The sequence below is a fragment of the Gracilinanus agilis genome, chromosome 1 (genome assembly GCF_016433145.1).
Source record: "Gracilinanus agilis isolate LMUSP501 chromosome 1, AgileGrace, whole genome shotgun sequence".
Classification (NCBI taxonomy): domain Eukaryota; kingdom Metazoa; phylum Chordata; class Mammalia; order Didelphimorphia; family Didelphidae; genus Gracilinanus; species Gracilinanus agilis.
In genome coordinates, this window is record NC_058130.1 from 134,651,281 (window position 1) to 134,673,540 (window position 22,260).

The window sequence follows — 22,260 nt, forward strand, 5'->3', positions numbered from 1 at the left end:
AGAAAGGAAGGAAGGAAGGAAGGAAGGAAGGAAGGAAGGAAGGAAGGAAGGAAGGAAGGAAGGAAGGAAGTGATGAGGTGAAAATGCTCATGCTGAAAATTTAATCATGGCCTCTCCTGAGCCAGTTTGAGTTGACTCCAGCACATCCTTGGAAAATGGTTGTAAGCTTAGGTGACTTGGAGCATAATGGTGGTGTCATCAACAGAAATAGACAAGTCAAAAGGAGAGGGAGGGGAGTTGGAAATGAGTTCCATTATGAAATTGTTCCTTTTTTTTAAAAAACCTTACCTTTTGTCTTAGAATCAATACTGTGTATTAGTTCCAAGGCAGAAGAGTGTAAGAGCTAGGCAATGGGGGTTCAGTGACTTGCCCAGGGTTATCCAGCTAGGAAGTGTCTGAGGCCACATTTGAACCCAGGACCTCCCCTCTAGGCGTGGCTCTCAATTCACTGAACTACTGGCTGGCCCAGATGTGTTCCATTTTGCTGCATTTGATGAGACATGAAGGTGGAGATAATCTGCTGTCAGTTGGAGACTCTGGGCTGGAATTTCAGAGAGATACAGATCCAGCTCATATGTAACCTATAGAAGTAGAGGAGATTGCCAAGACAAAGAAAGTATACAGAGAATGAAGTGCCTAGCCTAAAGACTTGTTCCTAGATGAGGAACTGTGACAGAAAACTAGAAGAAAGACAACCGAGAAAGTGTCACAGGGACAGCACGGTGTAGCTGGACTTGAGTTCTAATCCCATCTCTCTCATTTACCAGCTGCGTGACCTTGTATAAGTCACTCAATCTCTCTATAAAATAAGGGGTGGAATGAAGGCAAGAGGTGAGAGAGATGGGAGAGGCTGGGATGGAGAGATAATTTCACAGAAACAAGGAATACTTGAACACTTGGACAGATTTCGAGAGAAGACCCAGTATGCTATAGTCCATGGAGTCACAAAGAGTTAGACATGAATGATTGACAATAAAACGAGGGTGGATCTCCTAAGGTCCCTTTCGGTCCTCCAGCCACGATCACTGCAGTGATCAGAAAATAAGAGGGGAGGGAATATCCAGAAGGAAGGAGTGAACAATAATAATGGCTAACATTTGTTTAAATTGCACTGTGAGGTTTGCAAAGGACAATGGTGACTTTATCTCATTTGAATCTCACAATAGCCTAGGAGGTGGGGTGGCTAGATAGCTGGCTGGACTTGGAGTCAGGAAGACGTGGGTCCCAGTCCTGTCTAGCTGTGTGTGGCAGGGGACAGGGACTGGACCAGTGACTCATTCCAGGGCTACAAAAGGAACTCCCCACATAGAAAAACTCCCTCTAGCAGGGTGGCTCCGCACCCACTCTGCAACTGACAGGCCTAGATTGCTGTCTAAAAAGCAATTGTGTCAAATTCAGATAGAAATCAGGCCCACCATCCATAAGGACACCCGTGGGCTACATATAAATGTGAGGATTTTTGTTGTTGGTTTTTTTTTTTTTATTTAACTCTCACCTTCTGTCTTATATCAATTCTAAGACAGAAGAACAGCAAGGGATAGGCCATTGGGGTCAAGCGACTTGCCCAGGGTCACACAGCTAGGAAGACCTGAGGTCAGATTTGAACCCAGGTTCTCCTGACTCCAGATCTGGCCCTCTCCACTGAGCCATCTATCTACCCTCTCCAGACAGATTTTTCTATCCAGCAATCCTCTCAACCCATTTTACAGATGAGGAAATAGATTCAAAGATGACTGGTGATCCCCTAGCTTAGTATCAGAAGCAGAATTTGAACTCTGGTCTCTCTTGTCCCTAGACCCAGGGCTCCTCCCGTCACTCTGGACTATTTGCTACTGCAGTCCATGATTCAGGGGTGCAGCGGTCATAGAGCATGAGGACAGAGAAAAGCCCCATGAATTCCACACACGTGTGCAAACATGGCCCCCCAGCAGAGGCTCTCTCCACCCAGAGACTTTCTCACGGCCTCAGCTGTCTCTTCCCTAACTCAAGCCTCAGAATAGGGGAAACAGGAAGCCAGGGTGCAAGGAAGGGTCAGTCCTTCCTGGGCTAAGCCGGCTGGGAAAGCCATAGGGATGGAGGGGGAGGAGATGATTGTCCGAGGAGTATGCAGGCCTTCATATCTCTTCCCTCCAGTGCTGAGCCCCGTGGCGGGGTAAGGATGGGCAGAAGATGGTACTAAGCCAAAAGGTCATCTGGGATATTCCTAACCTCTGCCTTCCTGCGGAAAGCAAACTCCACTTCCCAGTCCTGTAGCTGCAGAGGGGAGGTCATCCTGTTGTCTAGCCCTGAAACCTCATCCTCCTGCCCAGGTCCAGTTTCTGGCTAGGCACCCACAAGCACCCTCCTAGGAAAGCCCATCCTGGGGCAAAAGCTCTAGAACCAGCTGTTGGCGTCAGGGATTGGGAGCTTCCTAAGTCTGGATAAAGTTTCTGTACCTGCATCTCCCCCTTCTCCAAGGACACTTGGGGAGGGGGGGTTAAGGCCAAGGCCAAATGAGGAGTGGACAGTCCCCCGTTTCTTTTCTAGCTTCCTTCTGGATGGTGAAGGCTGGAGAGAGAATGCAGCAGTTGGGAGTGGCTCAGCCAAATCACATTGCTGACATTCTTCCCCTGGCCTGGCTCTGGCTCTGGCTCCTAGCATGGAAGCCAGTTTCCTGCTGAGCAGGGAGCTCCATTGACTGCCTGCCCCACCCTCTGCCATCCTGGCCAGCCTGACCTGGCCCTGAAGACAGTCCCAGTGATGCCTCTCATTCCCAGCTTCAGCTCCATCTGACTGACAGGCAAGCTGAGGTCCAGGACTCACTGAAGTATCCCCCTTGTCTCCACTCCAGCATCTCTCTGGCTCCTTGCATGGCCAGCTGTGTGCCCGGCGGGAAGGCGGACCCAGCCTTGAACACACTGGGGCAATCATTGTCCAAGGCCTTTGGCTGTGCCAAGGAGGGGACAGGAGGCTCAGTATGACAGCATCCCACCTCCCCTGGGGGCATGATGAGTCACAGAGTACCCATCCAAGGGCAGCAGAAAAGCCCTCATTGTCACTCAGTAAGGCATCCCCACCCCCCTACTCTGACACCCCCAACACACACCAGCCTACAGGGACACAACCATAAGGATCTGAACTCAGGACCCACACACACTTCCTGAATTGGAAGAGGGGACCAGCATCATATGGTACATCCCTTATTGAGCCACCAGCCTCTGAAGGAAAAGACATCTCTCCTTGGGAAGGGAGAGGCAGAGACTGGGACAATCTTAACCCCCTGCATCCCCTCTCTCTAGGAAACCAAGCATAGGGACAGGCCCAAAGCAAAGAGATGGGGACAATGCTTTAGGACCCCTCCCCAGATACTAAGAGTCCCAAAACCTCTCCCTCTCCCTATGGGTCTCTGGACTGGACTAAGGCCTAAGAGATAGAGAATAGGACAGCTACGGTCCTGATCCTCAGCCCTGAACCCCAACACAAAGAAGATAGGAACCCATTCCTAAAACACATAGCAGAGCCCAAACCTCAGCCCTCTCCCTGTTCTCCCAGGTTTCAAGGACTTCTATGAATTCCCTGGGCAGGGGGCAAAGAAAAAGACACAAGATGCCAGACCAGGACCGAGGAAGGAAGTTTAGGTTCAGGAAAGGATAAAGCAGGGTCGCTGCCCCGAAGCGGATGACTTCCCATCCACCACTGCAAGTGTCCCACAGTCTAGACCCGTGTTTCAGCCAACTTGAAAGACCAGCTAGATATGATACTCCTATCCTCAAAGCTCCCAGTCTCAGGTAGCTTTGGTTACTCCTCATACCCTAAGACTATGAATAAACTCCTGGTGGACCCAGCCATGCATCTTTTCCTGCCTTGGCATTCCCAATCACACATGCTCTTGGTCCAAGAGTTCTGCGCACACATCCCTGACTCCAAGGTCAAGCATTTTCCTTTCCCTAAAGCTTCTGGTCACCCACACCCCAGCCCAAAGTCCTGGTTACACATGGTACTTAACCCAACCTGACCTGTATGCCTGCCCAAGGGGGACTCCTCGGAGGGGCTCTGGGAGGCTGGGCAGTAATCCCAGACCGGGCCATCTGGAAGGACACACGGACACAGCTATCCCGCAGGGAGAGAGTACAAGTGAGCAAGTTCAAGCCTCCGACTTCTGTCCCCAGCTGAGCACAGACAGCCTCTTATTTACCTCCTCCCCCAGCCCAGGGATCCTGGGGGACCCAGGGGACTGGGACAGGCAGGGCGGGGGCCGGACCCTTTGTCTGAGGAGCAGCTGGGAAAGATAATGGCTGAAAGGGTGGAGAGAGGGTGACTGAGTCACCTTGGAGGAACTAGGGGGAAACTGAAAGGGGCTTCTGAGTCATTTAGGGGGTGTAGGCCGGGGTCTAATAGTCCAGAGGCTATGGGGCCTGAGTCACTTCAGGGGATTTGGGAGGAGGACATGGATTCAGCTCTTCTCACACAAGCCACATATCCCAGGCTTGGTCAATGTAAATCTGGCAAACTCCTATTTTTGAGCTCACAGTCAACCCAACTGATTAAAAGACAAGGAAAGGACTAGGTAGTTCTAAATACATTCTGGACCCCAGTTTCCACCTCCTCCCCTAAAAAGGAAAAAAAACACCAGCCCAGCCCTATTCCTGGATAAAGATCCTGGGCAGCTTTGGGAGGTAGGTGCAGGGAAAGAGAGTGAAGCATCAACTTCTGGGGTGAACAATGTATATCTCCCTGCACCCCTGGGTTCACCCCTCAGTTCAAGCAGCCCAGAGATATGGAAACTAGAGTAAATGATTCCTCCCTGGGGCAGCTCTTTTGGTCACCCTCGAAGAGTCTCAAGATTTTGTAGATGGGTGCTTGGATATTAAGCTATTCTCAGAAGTGGGCACTTCCTCTTCTGAGTCTCCACTCTCTTAGCTCTCTCTCCTGCCTCACCTTGGGATGGTGTCAGCCCTAAACCCAATCTATGGGAAATAAATCCTGTTCTGGCCTCCTTGTTTCTAACCTCCCTCCCTGCAGGTTTGAAGTTGGCATGGAGTAGAGGCAGAAGGGAAAGGGCCTATCCCCTCTGGAGGTCTGGTTAATACTGCTGGGTCTGTATCTGTGAAAAACTTAGGAATCTATGAAAACTTAGCATTAGAAAAACAACGAGGATATGCCCTTCAATTGGGGAATGGCTGAACAAATTGTGCTGGTGATGGAATACTACTGTGCTCAAAGGAATAATAAACTGGAGGAATTCCATGTGAACTGGAAAGACCTCCAGGAATTGATGCAGAGTGAAAGGAGCAGAGCCAGGAGAACATTGTATACAGAGACTGATACACTGTGGTAAAATAGAATGTAATGGACTTCTGTACTAGCAGCAGTGAAATGACCCAGGACAATTCTGAAGGATTTATGGAAAAGAACGCTACCCACATTCAGAGGAAGGACTGCAGGAGTGGAAACACATAAGAAAAACAACTACTTAAACACATGGGTTGATGCGGACATGATTGGGGATGTAGACTTGAAAGGACTACACCAATGTAACTATCAATAATATGTAAATAAGTCTTGATTGATGACACATGTTGAAACCAGTGGAAATGCGCATCGGCTATAGTGGGAGATGTTTGGGGGGTGAGGGGGAAAGTAAGAACATGAATCATGTAACCATGGAAAATTTTTCTAAAAAATTAAAAAAAAAAAGAAATTCTTTGATCACAGCTGCCTATGAAACAAAGAAAAGAAAAGAAAAAGAAAAACAAATCCCAGAAAATTTCTAATGTCATCCTCTTGGAGAACCAAATGGAGATAGAGGAGCCACACCCCACCTCCCATCTTCCCAGTTCAAATGAACTAGAGGTCTCCTCTCCCACATAGCAGATCTGCTGCTAAAGTGACAAAGATCCCTTTGACTTAACAAACCATCTCTTGGGCAGCTAAGCTCAGTGGATAGAGAACTAGACCAGGAGATGGAGGTCCTGGTTTCAAAACTAGCCTCAGTCACTTCCTAGGTGTGTGACTCTGTCACTTAACCCTAACTGCCCTGGCCCTTACCATTCTTCTGCCTTGGAAGGTGAAGGCATACTTGGTGTCAATTAAGGTAAAGATTTAAATAAAAATTTTTTTAAAGCATCTCTGCCCTTTCAGTTTAGGCGATTCTCCCTTCCCTCTTCTCCCTCCACAGATATTTCCCAGACATATGTCCCAAGGAAAGTCACTTAATTTCCATCTGCTTCAGTTTTCTCAACTGTAAAAGGGCATATACCTTCCAGAATTGTGAGGATCAAACAAGATGATATTTGTAAAGCACTCAGCCCATATGCCTAGCACACAGTTGGTGCTTAATAAATCCTTACTTACTTACTTACTTACTTCTTTCCTTCCTTCCTTCCTTCCTTCCTTCCTTCCTTCCTTCCTTCCTTTCCTTTCCTTTCCTTTCCTTTCCTTTTCTTTCCTTTTTTCTTTCTTCCTTTCTTTTCTTTCTTTCTTCCTTTCTTTCTTTCTTTCTTTCTTTCTTTCTTTCTTTCTTTCTTTCTTCCTCTCCTTCCTTCTTTCCTTCCTTCCTTTCTTCTTCGGGGCCTTTGCAGGGAGATAGGGAAGTGGGTAAGGTGGTAAGGTCTCTTCTGGTCTGAAAGCCTCTCTGGACTTCATAGAAGATATCCTACCATCTTCCATCCCTAACTTCATCCCTTATATGAATCTCCAGAAATGACCTCTGTACAAAGCCCCTATCTCTAAGGGCTATCTCCAGCCCTGACCTGCCCCTAGAGTTACTGTTGCCAGAAGATAACAGCACCACTTCTCCCTCATCAGAGATAGCCTCCACCCTTCCCTCACAGGCCAGGAGAAGAGCTCCCATGAAGGCAGAGAGAAGACAAGACAAAGAGTTGGATTCTGGCTGGTCTTGGAGCATCTGAAGCCTCATCCATTCCAGTATAATGAGGTCTAAGGAAGTGGGGCACTGCCAGCTCATAGGCACCTAAGGAATAATAATTTCTTATAAGTTCCCATAAATCACATCTTATATTTTTTTATTTTTTTTTTACTGATAAATGTCCTTCTAGTTCTTCTGGCCCCTCACCCCAGTTTAGAATACCTAAGCCACTGCTGCAATTTATCCAAAGAGCAGAGGAAGCTGAATGAGAGGGAACTTGCTTAGCTCATCAGCACCTGAACAGCCCATTTTCCCTTGATAGACAGAAAGTTGTTTGCAAGGGTGATGATTGTAACCTTCTATCTCCTCCTGCCCTCCCATCTTGAGAGATATAAATGGAGGCATGGAAAAGAACCTGGAACCACCTAGAAAACAGGTTAATACTGTTCAGATATTCTTTTGGTCTGATGTGACTCCCCTCAAATTATGCCTCAGTTATAATCAAAAGATGTCTGAGTGGTGGGAGAGATTAAAGGCAGTTTCTGTCTGCTTGGGGAACAATGAAGCTGGAGACCACTGGATCCTAAGGGCCCAAAGAGGAATTGAGCAAAACCAGGGCATAGTAAGACCAAAGAGGGGCCTTCACAAATCTTAAAACTATATAGAAGGGGCAGCTGGGTAGCTCAGTGGATTGAGAGCTAGGCCTAGAGACGGGAGGTCCTAGGTTCAAATCTAGCCTCATACACTTCCCAGCTGTGTGACGCTGGGCAAGTCACTCATTGCCTACCCTTACCACTCTTCTGCCTTGGAGCCAATACACAATATTGACTCCAAGATGGAAGGTAAGGGTTTAAAAAAAAAACACTATATAGAGTTGGGTAGTTATAATCATGATTATGACTATCTCAGTCCTTAAATCAATCCTGGACAAAGTAGGTCCTTCCTCCCTTAAGGATGGAGCTGGGTTGGCTTTCGTGACTCCACTCTTGCTGTAGACTCAGTGTTGCCTATAACTCCTCTAATCTTAGGCCCCCTCAGTACCTCACTGCTCAGAGAGGTAATATCTCTGACCTATGTCCTCATCTCTGAAGTAGTAGGAGGGATCAGGATGATCTTCCCCTGGGATGGCCTGACTCTCCAGCCTAAGGAGCCCCACACCCAGAATCATTGTCCTGTCCCACCCCCCTGCTCTCAGGTTTCCTCCCCCAACATTTCCCCCACCCCTATCCAGCCCCAAGGCTTCATGAAGGAGAGCCAGAGGGACCCCATGCCTTTGTGCTGCACTAAAAATATTCAGGAGGAAGCACCCCCGCCCCATGGCTTCCTGAGGCTCCAGAATGACCCTGTGCCTCCTCACATAGCCCCAGCTGGCCCAAGGGGCGCTGCCCTCCTGGCAAGGATTCTGGAGCATATAGATAAGGACTGGACAGCCTGGGCTAGTGGATTTTTCCACAGGAAGGCGAACCCAGGAAAATTTATGTCCAAATAAACTGGGAGGGGAGAGAGGTTATATTTTCCTTCTTCTTAAGAGTCTAAGAATTTGCCAGGGTCTTACACCCTAAGATTTCCTGGGGTCTTGTGCCCTAAGGGTGGGAGTCAGCTTTGGCCCCTGAGACTAGAAGGAGGGATCCTGAAATACCCTTCTTATCCTGGTTCCAATAGTCCCTAGACTCTTACTGCTCTGTCTCTCTCCTGGAAGATCCCCTTTATTTCTTTCAGAGGGAGATTGGACCTGGAAAAGAACCCTGGGCTACGTCAGGAAACCTGGGTTTCCCACCTTGCCTCTATTAGTCATCTGATGGGTAATTCGGAGTAAACCATTTTTTCTTTCTGAAACTGAGTTCCTTCACTCTGAAGGGATTAGACTCAATTGTGTCTAATTTCCCTTTCAGCTGTAAAATTTTATGTTCTCCAGATTCCTCTCCTGGACCACTCAATCCCTATGCCCTATGCTGGGAAACAGCAAGCAAAGGTTCTGGCCTCAATAGGTACACATTCTTTGAGAAGAGATAGGAAGAGCAAACCCAGGCCCTGCCGTTAGGGAACTCAGGGGTGAGGAGGAGAGAGGTCTCTCATAGAGTCCAAAGAAAGAACAAGAACAGGGGGATGGTGCTCAAACTCTGAAAGCTCTAGGAACACAAAGATAGGAAATAAGAGAGATCAAGGAAGGCTTCATGGAGAAGGTAGGGATTGACTAAGCAGAGAGGAAGAAGGGCTTTACTTGCCTAACATGTATGTGGGTGATGGAGGTCTTTGAGGAATCTAGCTTAACCAGCAGAAAAAGCACTCAGGAGCTGGGAAAAGTTCTGGGGCTGACAGAGGGAGTTGACAGATGTCAACAAGCGTCTCCCCCATGGCACAATCCTATCAAGAACCCATCTTCAATCAGATGTACCCCCACTGACACACACATACATAAATAGCTCTCTATATCTGGCCTTCCTGGACTCAATAAGGACAAAATCTTTCCCTCCAGGCTTAATGAAACGGAAGAAACTGGAGGCTGGCATCTTTTAGAGAAGGCACAAAGGAGACCCTCACTTGACAGCCTGGGAGGAAGAAGGTGCCCAGGAAAGATAATCAAGGGCCCTTTAAAGTAGGGAAATCAGTGCCCTGGCTCCTGAGGGTGCGTCTAGGGTGGGGCCCCAGGAAGCTCGGGCCTGGCTTCCTGAGAGTTTGTTATGGCCTGCCCTGGGAGGTCTTTCATCTCACAATGGAAGGGGGAGTTTCCTTCAAAGTCCTGACCCCCTTCCTTGAACAATGAGGACCAGGAAAGGCCACAGAGAGACAAGAGTCGACTGAGAACACAGTCCACCTGCCCAAAGAGGACTTTGATGGGTAAGCCTGGATCTGAACCACTGCTAGATCCTAGCCTCCAACTCCAGACCATCACCAGCACAACTGCAAACATTCAAACCCCCGTCCCTTCCTGGATCTCTAACTAGAACTAGATTTCTAATCTCGTTTATGCCACAGACCCCTTTCAGCAGTCTAATGAAGCCTGTGGACTCAGATTTCAAATGACTTCATTATTTCATTCCAATTATATTGAAATGCAGTTATCAAAATATTCCCTCCCCTCCACCCACCTGAAACCTATCCATTGACTCTTTGGAGACTGTGAGTCCCAGGCTAAGAACCTTGCACCTAAGGAGGGGCAGCTAGGTGACTCAGTGCATAGAGAGCCAGGCCCCGGGTTCAAATCTGACCTCAGACATTTCCTAGCCATATGACCCTGGGCAAGTCACTCAAGCCCAATTGCCTAGCTCTTTTCTACCTTAGAACAGATAACTTAGTATCAATTCTAAAACAGAAAGTATTTTTTTAATATTTTAAAATATTTTTTAAAATGTGTTTTTTTTTTTTTTTTAATTTTTAGGCTCTCCTCCCTCAGCTTTAGCTATGTTAGGAGCCCAGTTCTGAGACCCATCAGCTAAGGGAGGGCTCTGAAGAGGGGGCAGAAGGAGTAATCACTCTGCCCAGTGTGTGCCCAGGGAACACTCCCTTCTTACAGGGAGTACATTTGTAGGAACATGTGGACCAGCTCCTCTCCTCACAGGACACACTGGCCCCACAGCCCTCCGGAGCACCGGCTCACTGTCTCACATGCCTGTATGCCATCCGCACATAGACTGGCTATGAGTATCCTCCCACTCCCTTCCACCCCCCGCATTCTTCTCCCACCCCCATGTGGCAGCCACTGCTCCAAGGGCCCGGGCAGCTTCTGCTGATATTTGTCCTTGTGTGTTTGTTGCAGAGGGATGGGGGTGGGAGGACAGCTCCAGCATTTAGGCTTGGCAGCTCCCAATAGAGAGGGAGCTGCCCAGCTCAGCAGGGCCTGAGAAAGCCCAGAGAGAGGCTCCTGGCCCCAGCCGACTTGGCACATCTCTGGAGACAGGATCGGAGGGTTTTAGAACTGAGCCTCAGAGATCAGAGACACCAAGTCTCCTCATTTTATACAGAAAGAAACTGAGGCCCACAGATTCGAAGTGAAGCTTGTGGCAGGAAGAGCTGGGATTCCAACCCAGGCCTTCTGGATCCAAGTCCAATATTCTTACCACTCCATCATCCCCAGGCAGAGCTACTGAGGACAGAGACTAGATCAGCTGAAGGGGGCTAAGACATCACAGACCATTCCACCAAATTTCATCCCTACCTTCTGGCTGCTGAAGCTGCCCCCCATAGCCCTGGGAGGCCGGGTCTCAGGCTGAGGCTCCCACAAGTTGCCATTATCCTGGGGGGACGTGGGAGCTGAAGGCAGAACCCCGTGATGAGCCATCTCTTCTGTGCAAGTCAGATGCAGGCTGGCCAGGTACTCATCTGTCTCTTTGTCCACCACCAGGAGCCGGGTCTCACCCTCTATGGCTTTGATCCTCTGCACAACCTGAGGGAGGGAAAAGGTAGGTTAAAGTCCAGCTCAAATGCTCTTTGCTAGACTGGAAGCCCAGCTGGCCACCCACCCAGTCCGGGAAGTGGCTAGAATCTGGGCAGATGAGTGGATGGACGATCACTGTCCACGCCTTGCCCAGTTCCTCTGGCAGAGAAGATGAGTGAGGATTCCTGCCTGGCCATGACTGGCTCTGCCCTGCCCTACCCAGCCTTGTCTGGGAGGACTGAGGATGGCTCCCTTCCTCATTTCCCCCTCCCCCTGCCTAGGCCAGCCCCCCCACTCCCACACTCTGAAATCTCCCTCCCCTCCCAGAGCACTGGAGAGAATGGAGGCTGGAAGCCAGGGATGAGAAGCAGCTTTAAGACTAGAAGAGGGCAGAGCCTTGGGAGTCTTTGGCTTACCTCATCCAAACCCCTTCCTGGGATCTGGTTCTCCCCACCAAGTAAGCAAGTCTTCCCCTGAAGTCGGGTCCCAGAGCTTCAGGGTGCAGACTCCCCTCCCTGTCCCACAAGTATATCATGTCTTCAAGAGAGTACCGGATTTGGGTGCAAGGAAACTTGGTTCAAATCACCTGCTCCTTACTGTCTGTGTGACCTTGGGCAAATCCCTCCCCCCATCTGGGTCCCAATTTAGTCAGTCGGTAAAAAGGACAGCATCGCACCAGAAAATAAATAAGGTTCTTTCTGCTTCCCAAGCCTCCTCCCTTGCCCTTTTCAGAGACACCTCAAAGGCCTAGGCTTGGTTGTCCCAGTGTAGCCAGCCCTAGGCTATATTCCTCTGGGATCTGGAACAACTTCCCTGAATGCTTCTGGAGGAATCTCACCATCAATCTGTGTCTCCTTCTTTTCCCTTGGATCTATCAGAGCCTATCCCATCTTCCCTTTCCTGTGACTGCTCTAAGGCTTAGCATAGTGCCTGGCACATAGTAGTAACTTAATAAATGCTGGTTGACTGAGTATCTGACTCCACCCAAGCTGGGCCCTTTTTTCCTAACCTGCCTTCCTCTCCCAACTCCCCTTAGATTTCTTTTCTTCTAAGAAGCACCATCTGGAAAGCATATGGGAAAGCAGCCTAGTATGGTAGAAAGAGGCAGAAGACCAGGGTTCAAATCCTGATTGTCACATACAGTTGGGTGACCTTGGAGAAATCATTCTCATTATGTGGACTTAAGTTTTCTCATTGGTAATCATTCTAGTTTGCAAAGCATCTTCTAGATCTCATCTGATCTTCATAGCAATCAGTGAGATAGGTACTATTATTATCCCTATTTTACACATGAGGAAACTAAGAGAGGTTAAGTGTCTAAGGCAAGACTCAAACTCATCCTGACTGCAACCATGTTTGTTTTTTTAAACCCTTACCTTCTGTCTTAGAATCAATACTGTGGATTGGTTCCAAGGGAGAAGAGAGGTACAAGCTGGGCAATGGGGGTTAAGTGGCTTGCCCAGGGTCACACAGCTAGGAAGTCCAACCATGTTTAACACACTAACCACTGGGAAATCTATGACTTTTTTTTTTTTAAACCCTTAACTTCTGTGTATTGTCTCATAGGTGGAAGATTGGTAAGGGTAGGCAATGGGGGTCAAGTGACTTGCCCAGGGTCACACAGCTGGGAAGTGTCTGAGGCCGGATTTGAACCTAGGACCTCTCATCTCTAAGCCTGGCTCTCAATCCACTGAGCTACCCAGCTGCCCCAGCAATCTATGACTTTTAGGTTTCCTCTATCTCTTAATCCTGTGATCCAATGGCATTCTCTCCCAGGGTGTGGATGGATGCTTCCAGTATAAGACTGTTCCTAAGATCAGACCAACAGGACACCCTAAAGATTACTAGTCAGTTCTGAAACATTTATCCAGCTTCATTGGTTGGACAAGGAAAGAAAGAAACCAGGCCAGATCAAAAGGAAATCAGGCTGAGAGGCTAGACACTTGTGCCTTTAAAAGGGAAAAATAGTCCTAAACTTTTTTTTCCTGATCTAGTCCCAGTGCCAAACATTGGAGGAAGGCTAGACAAGATGAGGTAAATCAAGGCTGGAGTGGGGGGATTGAAGCACTATTCTTAGAGCCGTGTGAGGCAAGTCAACATTCCTGACCCTTTCTTTGGAAGCAGGAAGTAGGTACTCAAGCTTCCCTTCCACCAAACACACATAACTATGCTTATCTGTATTTCTGAGTATACAAACATAAACGCACGCATGCACACATGTATATGTTGGTAGGTTTCCTCATTTAGAACATGCCTGCTGCATGTGGGACCCTGATCAAATTTTTAGGTTGGGCAGAAAAGAACAGAGCATTGTTCCTGACCTCAGGAAGCTCCCAATCTAGTAATAATAAGAATACACCTTGGATTAAATATAGCTGTAATAGAGTCCTCAGTAGCTACTCACACTACTCCCCCCCCCAGTCTTCCATGAGGGAGGCAGGGCAAGGATTATAATCCCCATTTTAAAGAAAACAATCTGGAAACCCATACAGGGCAAAGGACTGGTCCAAGGGCATACTAGAGTCAGTGGTGTGGCTGAAGCTAGAACTCTGATTTCTTGGCTTGCTGCCTCGTCCAGCCCAGGGTAAATAAGTACACTATGCATTGTGAAGAAGAATGTGAAAACAGAAAAAGGGCAGGAACAATAGCTAGCCTTTGTGTAGCGCTTTAAAATACCATAAAGTGCTTTTTATATGTTGACTCATTTGTTCAAAACAACAATCCTGAGAGGGAAGTGCCATTTATTATTCTCATGTTTACAGATGAGGAAACTGAGTAGAATTTAAGTGATTTACTCGGAATTATCCAACTAATAAATGTCCAAGGCAGAATTCAAACTCAAGTCTTCCTGACTCTAAGTCCCACGCTCTATCAGTTACAAGCCAACCAACTGCCTCTAGATGCTAAGAAGGTTCAGAGCAGGGAGTTGGGGGAACAAGGAGAAGATAAGATAGATAAGTAACAATATCGAAGGTTAAAAGAGTACTTACTATGTGCCAGGCTCTGTGTTAAGCCTTTTACAATTATCTCATGTGATTCTCACAACCACCCTGGGAGGTAGATGTTATTATTATCATCCTCATTTTGCAGATGAGAGAACTGAGGCAAATAGCAGTTAAGTGACTTGCACACAAAAGAATAAGTTTCTGAGGCTGGAAAGTGTTATGTGGAAACAGAGTTGGGATCCAAAAGACCTCACAGAGGGAATCCTTCTTCCAAGACAGTGGCAAACACCAGAGGTGAGTGTCTATGTTTCTGTTTTAAACCTTCCTTGATATTTATCATCACAATATTGTTGTCATTCTTTGTGGAATCTTGACACATTTTGGCATGTTTATAGAATAAAGTTTTGGGGAAGAAAGCTTTTCTAAAAGAAGTTATCTGAGGCAAGATTTGTACTTAGATCTCCTTGACTCCCGTCCCAGTGCTTCTATCCACTACAGCAGAGCGACCTAGTGTGAGTCTGTGGGGCAAAAGAATAAAGTCCATCCTTGAATCCAATGGAATGAGAGTGTAGACAAATCTGCGTATCTGGGCGGAGATAACAAAGAAAACGTGAGCATGGAGTACATTTAGAGAGAGGTGAGAAAGCGTGGGGATGAGTATGCACGTCTGGGTAGGTGCCATCCAGCTAGAGCCTATGACTGAGCACTGGGGTCTGTGTGGGAGCCTGAGGCCACCTGTAGGGAGGTTCCTAGTGCAAGTGCCTCAAGGATCTGTCCTTGACCCTGGTCTGTCCAACAGCTATACCAATGATTTGAACAAAGGCACGGGTGGCATCCTTAACAGAGTTACCCTTGAAACATGGCTAGCTAGCCCACAGGATAACAGTTCAGGTCCCACCAATAGGGCAGGATGGAATGATAGGGTACATCTAATCAAGTGAAACATGATGGACATAAATAGAAAGGCCTAAAATTAGATTTTTATCAAACTACCTGAGCATAGAATGGAAGTTCAGTATGAGCCAACCATGATGGGACTTGGTAACCAAAGAGGCTTGTATCATCTTTTTTTTTTTTTTTAATAGTCCTTATCTTCTGTCTTAGAATCAATACTGTGTCTTGGTTCCCAGGTGGAAGAGAGATAAGGGCTAAGGTAAAGGGGGTTAAGTGACTTACCCAGGGTCACACAACTAGGAATTAGTTGTCTGAGGCCAGATTTGAACCCAGGACCTCCCATCTCTAGAACTGGCTCTCAATCCACCCAGCAACAGCCTGCCTACAGTTATCTTCTTAACAGAAGCAAAGTAGATAAGATAAAGGATGTTGTAGGCCAATTGTTCTCTGTCCTAATCAGACTTCCTTTGGAATGTTGTGTCCATGTCTGTGCATGATAGTTTAGGAAGACCACAGACAAACCAGAAAGCAGTCTGGTAAAAGGCCTAGAGACCATGTCCTATAAGAATGGACTGAAGGAACTAGGGAGCTTTAACCTAGAGAAGACTCATTATCCATCTCCATGTAGTTGCATGGCTGTCAGGTAGGAGAAGGTTGTGCTTGATCCTAGAGGGCAGAAGTAGGACCATGAGGCCAATCTGGTGTTGATGCAAATTAAAATTTTAAACAATTCAGGCTATGTCAAAGTGGCCTGGGCTATCCCAGGAGATAATAAGCTTCTCATCAACACTGAAGCTGTTCAGGCAGAGACTGGATGACCACTTGTTGCAGAGAGGATTGTTGTTTAAGTATAGCAGATGCCCTTTCATTACTAAGTACTTTTGTGAATGCATCTGGGTACACATGACAGAACAAGAATATGCAACAGTGTATATGAAGGTGACAGTGATTATTTGTATCTGGAGCAGAATGAGTGTAAATGTATGTTTGAGAAAGGTGAAGACACAATGCATGTGCAAATTGGCACCTCCTGAATACTCATTCACTGTTTCCAAATTAGACATTCAGGGAGGAACAGGGAGAAAAGAAGAAATGGCCCTCCCCACTGCCTGACATTAGTGGGGGCTCATAGACAATGAGAGCTAGACTGGCCAGGGGTGGAGACCCAGATCCTCGTAGGAAGAGACAAATAAATGCTAATAAGGAATTGGATCCTAGGGAGCAGTGGCTGAGAGTAGATGCCCACCACACACTTAGGACTGATGAACTATTAAGCCAGCACTGAGCAGAAGCTTCAATCCTAAGACTGGGTATATAGAGGACCTTTCTTTGGCTGCGGAGAGAATGTTCATAAAGGGATGAGTACAGTGGTACAGTGTAGTGAGTACACACGGTATACTAGAAAGAGCACTGATTCTGCATGCAGTGAACCTGAATTCAAATCTCACTTCTGCCCATATAAGCTATATAACCTTGGACAAATCACCACCTTCTTAGATCTCATTTTTTTCATCTGGAAAATGAGACAGTTCAACTAGATGACCTCTAAATCTCTTTGAGCACTAGAATTATGATTCCATTAAGGATCCAAAACAAACCTTGTGACTATGAATGGATACCTATCCCGCATAAATACACACATTATATAAGCATCCTTGTTCTTGAATCTATGTTGTCCAAAGCCAACTACTAGTTGGACATTTAGAGCCTCAGGCTGAGATTGGTTCCATGGCAATCAATCATCAATCAATAAACATGCAGTGAGTGCCTACTATGTGCCAGGAACTGTGCTAACACATACCCAAGGTCCCAGAAACTGGAATGGGAAGATGGCACTCCAAATCTCTGCCTAGCTATACCCATTCTTGTCTCTGCCTTTCCTAAAGGAATTTAAATATAGTAAAGAGTTCTGGATTTGGTTCTAGGAGACAGGGGCTCCAAAACCATTTCCAACAGTTATTTGTTGTATGACTGCTGGACCTCACTTTTCCCATCTGTAAAGTGGGAATTTATATATGGTTAATTATCATAAAAATAAGCAATCTTAAAGCTTCAGTAATTCGAGGATCCAAGATTTCATCAGTATGAGTGCCCCTTTCTCCAACAAAGATTTCAACTCTGCTTTGCCTTAAAAGATTGCCTTTAGAAGTTGCTATGGTTGAAAATTTCACCCTGTAGCCAACCTGGTTACCAGCTTCAGCTAAGCTAAAGCTGAGCCTTAGAGGAAAGACAAGCAGTCCATTGCCAGACTGTACTCAAAAGTCTTCCCAGCTTGGCAGAACCTGCCAAAACTTGCTTTCTGTTAGCATAGCCCTAGAGAACCCTAGGGAACCCTCCATACCACAATGAGCCTTTGGAGGAGGAGAATAATTAATACTTCAAAGATCTGTAATTTTGTCAGTATGGGTATTCCTCCTGCCTGACATAGATTCTCCACCTGCTTATGCCTTAGCAAATGGTTTTGGATTGTTGCTCAGGCAACTAACTAGTCAGTTAGAAAGTAGATAAAGCTGTAAGCCTGGAGTCAGGAAGATGTGAGTTCAAAAACTGCTTCAGACATTTGCTAGCTGTGTGACACCTCCACCCCCACACCAGGCAAATCACTTCACCTCTGTCTGTCTCAGTTTCCTTATCTGTAAAATGGGGATAGTAATAGCATCTACCCCCCAAGGTTATTGTGAGGATCAAATGAGATAATTGCAAAGCACCTGTCACAAAGTTAGCCTGATGTAATTATTATTATTATTATTATTACAAAATTCATCACCTAGTGTCCAACCCGGGAACAAGCTATGTGCTCATTTTATAGTGGGGGAAACTGAGGTCCAGCCACAGAACAGTTAAATGACTAAATCATATAACCACTCTGGCTAGATCTCCAAGTTCACATCTGTAAAATGAAGGGATTATGATACTTAAGGGGTTCTTAACCAAAGGTCTCTGAACTTGTTTGTTTTTCTTCCCCAATTTTTGTTAACTGCATTTAACTCTAGCTGGTATCCTTTGTAATCCTATTTATTTTCAGCATCTGAAAACATCATTCTGAGAAGAGGTCAGTGAATAGGCTTCACCAGATTGCCAAGGGAGTACACAATACAGAAAAAGGTTGGGATCTGCTCAACTAGATGGTCTCTAAATCCCTTTTCAGTTCTTAATTCTCAGAATCACAGAATTTCAGAGTTGGAAGAGCCCCCATCAGCCATGTAATCCAACCCCATACCAGAAAAACAAGCCCACTGCACCATACTAAACAAATAACCATTTAGTCTTTGTTAAGAGGACTCCATTGAGAGGCAGCCCATTCCACTTTGCCATTGCTCTTATTTTAGGCAGTTTTTCATTAGGTCAAGCCTAAATTTGCTTCTGTAAATTCTAGATAGTTGGCATAGTACACAGAGCACTGGGCTTGGAGTCAGGAAGACCTGAATTCAAATCCAGCCTCAGACATTTGCCAGCTGTGTGACCCTAAGCAAATAATTTAACCCGGTTTGCCTCAGTTTCCTCATCTGTAAAATAAACTGGAAAAGGAATGGTGAACCACTCCAGTATCTTTGCCAAGAAAACCTCGGATGGGGTTATGAAGAGTCAGATACAATGGAACAACAAATTCTACTTTTTCAGCTTCTACCCATTGCCCTCATTCTTTTAGATCCAAGCTGAGCCATCTTCCATATGACAGCCCTTTAAGTATTTGAAGAGGGCTATCCTGACCGCACCCCAGGTCTCTTCTTCTCCAAGTTAAATATCTATCTCCACCTGCTTCATCATTCTTTGATTCTATAAGGCAAGTCCCTTACCCAACCTTGCTTCCCTTAGGACTGATGGTCACACACAGAACCCAACCCCACCCCTGACCTGCCTAAGACTGCTGCAGTTTACCAAGACATAGTAAACAAAAGTATAAGGCCCAGACTGCAGTCCTAGGGTGTATATCTGGGGGTAGCTCTGGAGCTAAAGATTAGATTATGTAATATGTTGTCTCACACATACATTGAGCTACGCACATAGACACAGGAAAACAGAGATAGGATAGCTTGCATTTCTTTAGCATGAAAAACCTTTCCTCATAGCACTCCTGTGAAGCCAGTAGTCAATATTATCATCCCCATTTTACAGATAAACAGAGATTAAATTTTTTCCCAAGGTCACACAGTTAGTAAATAATAGAGCAAACCCAGGTCTCCTAAACCCATGTCCAGTGTTCATATACACATATGTTCTCTCTGTCAAAAATACACACAGATACAAACATTCATGCATACCCATGGGAAACACAATCAACAGAGAATTGTACCCCTCCCTTACCAATGAGTCATGGTACCAGGAAAGCTCAAAGCACAGCCCCAAGAGCCGTCCCCTCCAGACGGAGCCAAGTTAGAGGATGAGGACCCTCCCCCCAACCTGGGGATACTGTAATGGTGCCTAGGACAGCCATCATGGGGACAGGTGTTTCCTGAGCCCTGACCCTTTTTTTCTTCCTCATACTTTCCCCAAAAGGTACAAGTGAGAGCTGTGAGCTGTCTGATAATTTAGGGACAACAGTATCTTTCTCAGTGTTCAACACAGTCTCTGACACCCAAACAGCTAGATACACACACAGGGCACACCCACACAAAGTCTCACACGGTTATTATAAACAGTGTCAGATAGTGTCACAGTTACATACAGTGTCACCCCCCACTGTCCCACATAGATCTATGGTGTCCCACAGTGTGGTATAGACTGGAACATACTATTACAGGGTCCCACAGATCTACAGTGTCATGCAGTGTATATTAGATATATAGGGTTACACAGTATATCTGTACTGTGCAACATACTGTCACACATGGTGCCATATGGCGATACAGTACCTACATAGCTAACCATATACAATGTCACATGGACTTGATATCATGCAGGGTCAGCTTGAGTCACAGCTACAATTAGCCACACACAGTGTCACAAGCATCTACAGCTCTACGTGTCACCTGGATACAATAACACGATCAAATATGGATACAGCAGGGCATCCGTCTTCAATCGGGTGATCCCTGGTCACACAGAGTTAACTAGCTACACCTACTGGGTTCCCTTCCTGCCTTCCAAATCTCCACACAGACACCCAATATCCCAGAGTAATCCCCATAGATACTGTAGCAGTCACACTCAAACGCTATCACAGAATATCCCAATATAATCACAGCCAGTGTCATGTCCCACGTCATTATCACACATAATACACCTGGAGGCAGCCACGGGGTCACCACACACAGGCTCGTGCCGGAGAGGTTCGATGACACAGACACACTGACGGCAGCTTCTCCCCGGCCACCCTCGGACCCTCTGGGTGTAGCACACTCACACGCACACGCACACCATCTCGGGCCCACCTGGAGGTGCGTCTCCTTCTCCACGTTGACCCCATTCACCTCCACCAGTCGGTCCCCTGCGCGCAGAGCCGCCGCCTCCGCCGGGGAGCCCGGCTCCACCTTGCGAATGAACTGGCCGCTCTTGCCCTTCTCTCCGTGCAGGTGGAAACCGTAGCCCTGCTCGCCCTTAATCATCCGGCACAGCCGGGGCCGCAGTTGGTCCTTGGCCATGGCGCCGCCGCTGGGGGCGCGAGCTCAGGGGGAGTGGAGGTGGCGGGGGCGACTACGAGGAACCCCGATCCCGGGAATGGAGGAAGACTCGGGAATCCCAGGTCTTGGAACTAGAGAGCTCGGGAAAGGATAGGAGGCCAGCGGGGATCTGGGCCCTGGAGGGGCCGAGGATGCGGGACGAGAGGAGGTGAAGTGGGGGTAGAAGATTAGTGCTGGAAGAGGGGGAGGAGAAAGGGCTGAGGGGATGGCTGGCGCAAGGCTGAAGGATCCGGGTGATGGAACTCGAGGGTGCTGTGCGAACGGGATTCGGTTGCTGGAGATCGGGGTGTCCGGCGGAGGAAGGCAGAGAGAGGCAGAGGGGTGCAGAACTTGGGGGATCCGGGAAGTCCGGGCCGCAGTTCAACTAGTGTAAGGGAAGCGGACTGGGAGCAGGGACGCCGGGCTCTCGGGGACCGCCGTCGGGAGTCCTTCAGAGGCGGAGTTGGGCGCTGCACCGGGCCGGGAAACGACTGGGACCGGGGACAAGGGCCTCTGCTGCCATACTGGGCCGGGCTCTAGGTTCGAGCTGGCCCAAGCTGGACTGGACCGGAGGCTGCGATTGCTGCCGCCCCAAGACCGGTCCGGACAGGGAAGGAGGCGGCTGCTGAGACCAAGAGGCGGTGGCGGTTAAGCTCCGCTACTGCTCCAGCTCCGGCTCCGGCTCCGGCTGGGGTTCGGGCTCGGGCTCGGGCTTAGGCTCCGGCTCCCACTCAGCACCGCCTCCGCCCCGCCTCCTCCACCCCCTCCCTTTCCTTCTGCCCACCGGGACTCGGGTCGCCCGCCCAGTAGCCCCCCGCCGGGTGGGAGGTCCGGGGGCGGAGCCGCAGGATGGGGGAGGGGGTACTGCTTAGAGGACCTGCCTGGAGACTCCTGTACCCTGTGCAAAAGGCTGGAAGGGTCGTATCGCCATCCTCCAGCCTCGGAGCAGGCCAGTCCTTGAGTTACACGGTGGCAGTTGGGGGTGGGGAAGGGTACCCTGGTTTCTAGGTTTCCAAAGTAGGAGGAAGGTCTGATCCCTCCATAACACTACCTAACACTCCCCCTTCCCTCTATTAACACCCAATCTGTTCTCTATCAGAAAGCCCTCGCCCACCTAAGGGCCAGCTTTACTCTCCGAGGATTGCTAATCACAGGCTGCCTGTAATGTTACTTAAAACTTGAGATCCCCTTTCCAGTTCTGTTGCTTCCACCTTGAGGCCTCCTCCCTCCCCCCAACTCCATTGATATCCCCTGATTCGTTTGCTTGGTATTAAATTCTCCTTCCCAGACCCAATAATTCCTGTGTTTTCTTTTCCTTTACCGATTCCTGAAATCCCTACCATCCTTAAGGAAGGTCCCTGGGAGTACAGATTCTTCTTGACCCCACCAACACTGTCTTAAACATGCCGGTTTCCCCATTTTTTCCCAGTATCCCCACATGCCCTGACACTCTAGTATTTTACATACCCCCAGTCCCATAACCATAAAAAAAAAAAAAAAAAAAAAAAACCTTACCATCTGTCTTAGTGTCAGTTCTAAGACAGAAGAGTGGCAAAAGATAGGCAGTTGGGGTTAAGTGACTTGCCCAGGGTCATACAA

The 22,260-nt window shown here is 47.7% G+C and overlaps 1 protein-coding gene across 1 annotated transcript in view; it reads right to left on the reverse strand.

Annotated features, from left to right (window-relative positions):
* Positions 1-21,347, reverse strand: part of SLC9A3R2 (SLC9A3 regulator 2) — a 35,147-nt gene extending 13,800 nt beyond the window's left edge. Inside the window, exons 1-2 of the mRNA XM_044657281.1 lie at positions 20,434-21,347; positions 11,004-11,231 (exon numbers count right to left, since the gene is read on the reverse strand). Coding sequence (XP_044513216.1) covers positions 11,004-11,231; positions 20,434-20,643 — 438 coding nt within the window. The 5' untranslated portion in view covers positions 20,644-21,347. The remainder of the gene's footprint in view (positions 1-11,003; positions 11,232-20,433) is intronic.
* Positions 21,348-22,260: the final 913 nt, after the last annotated feature.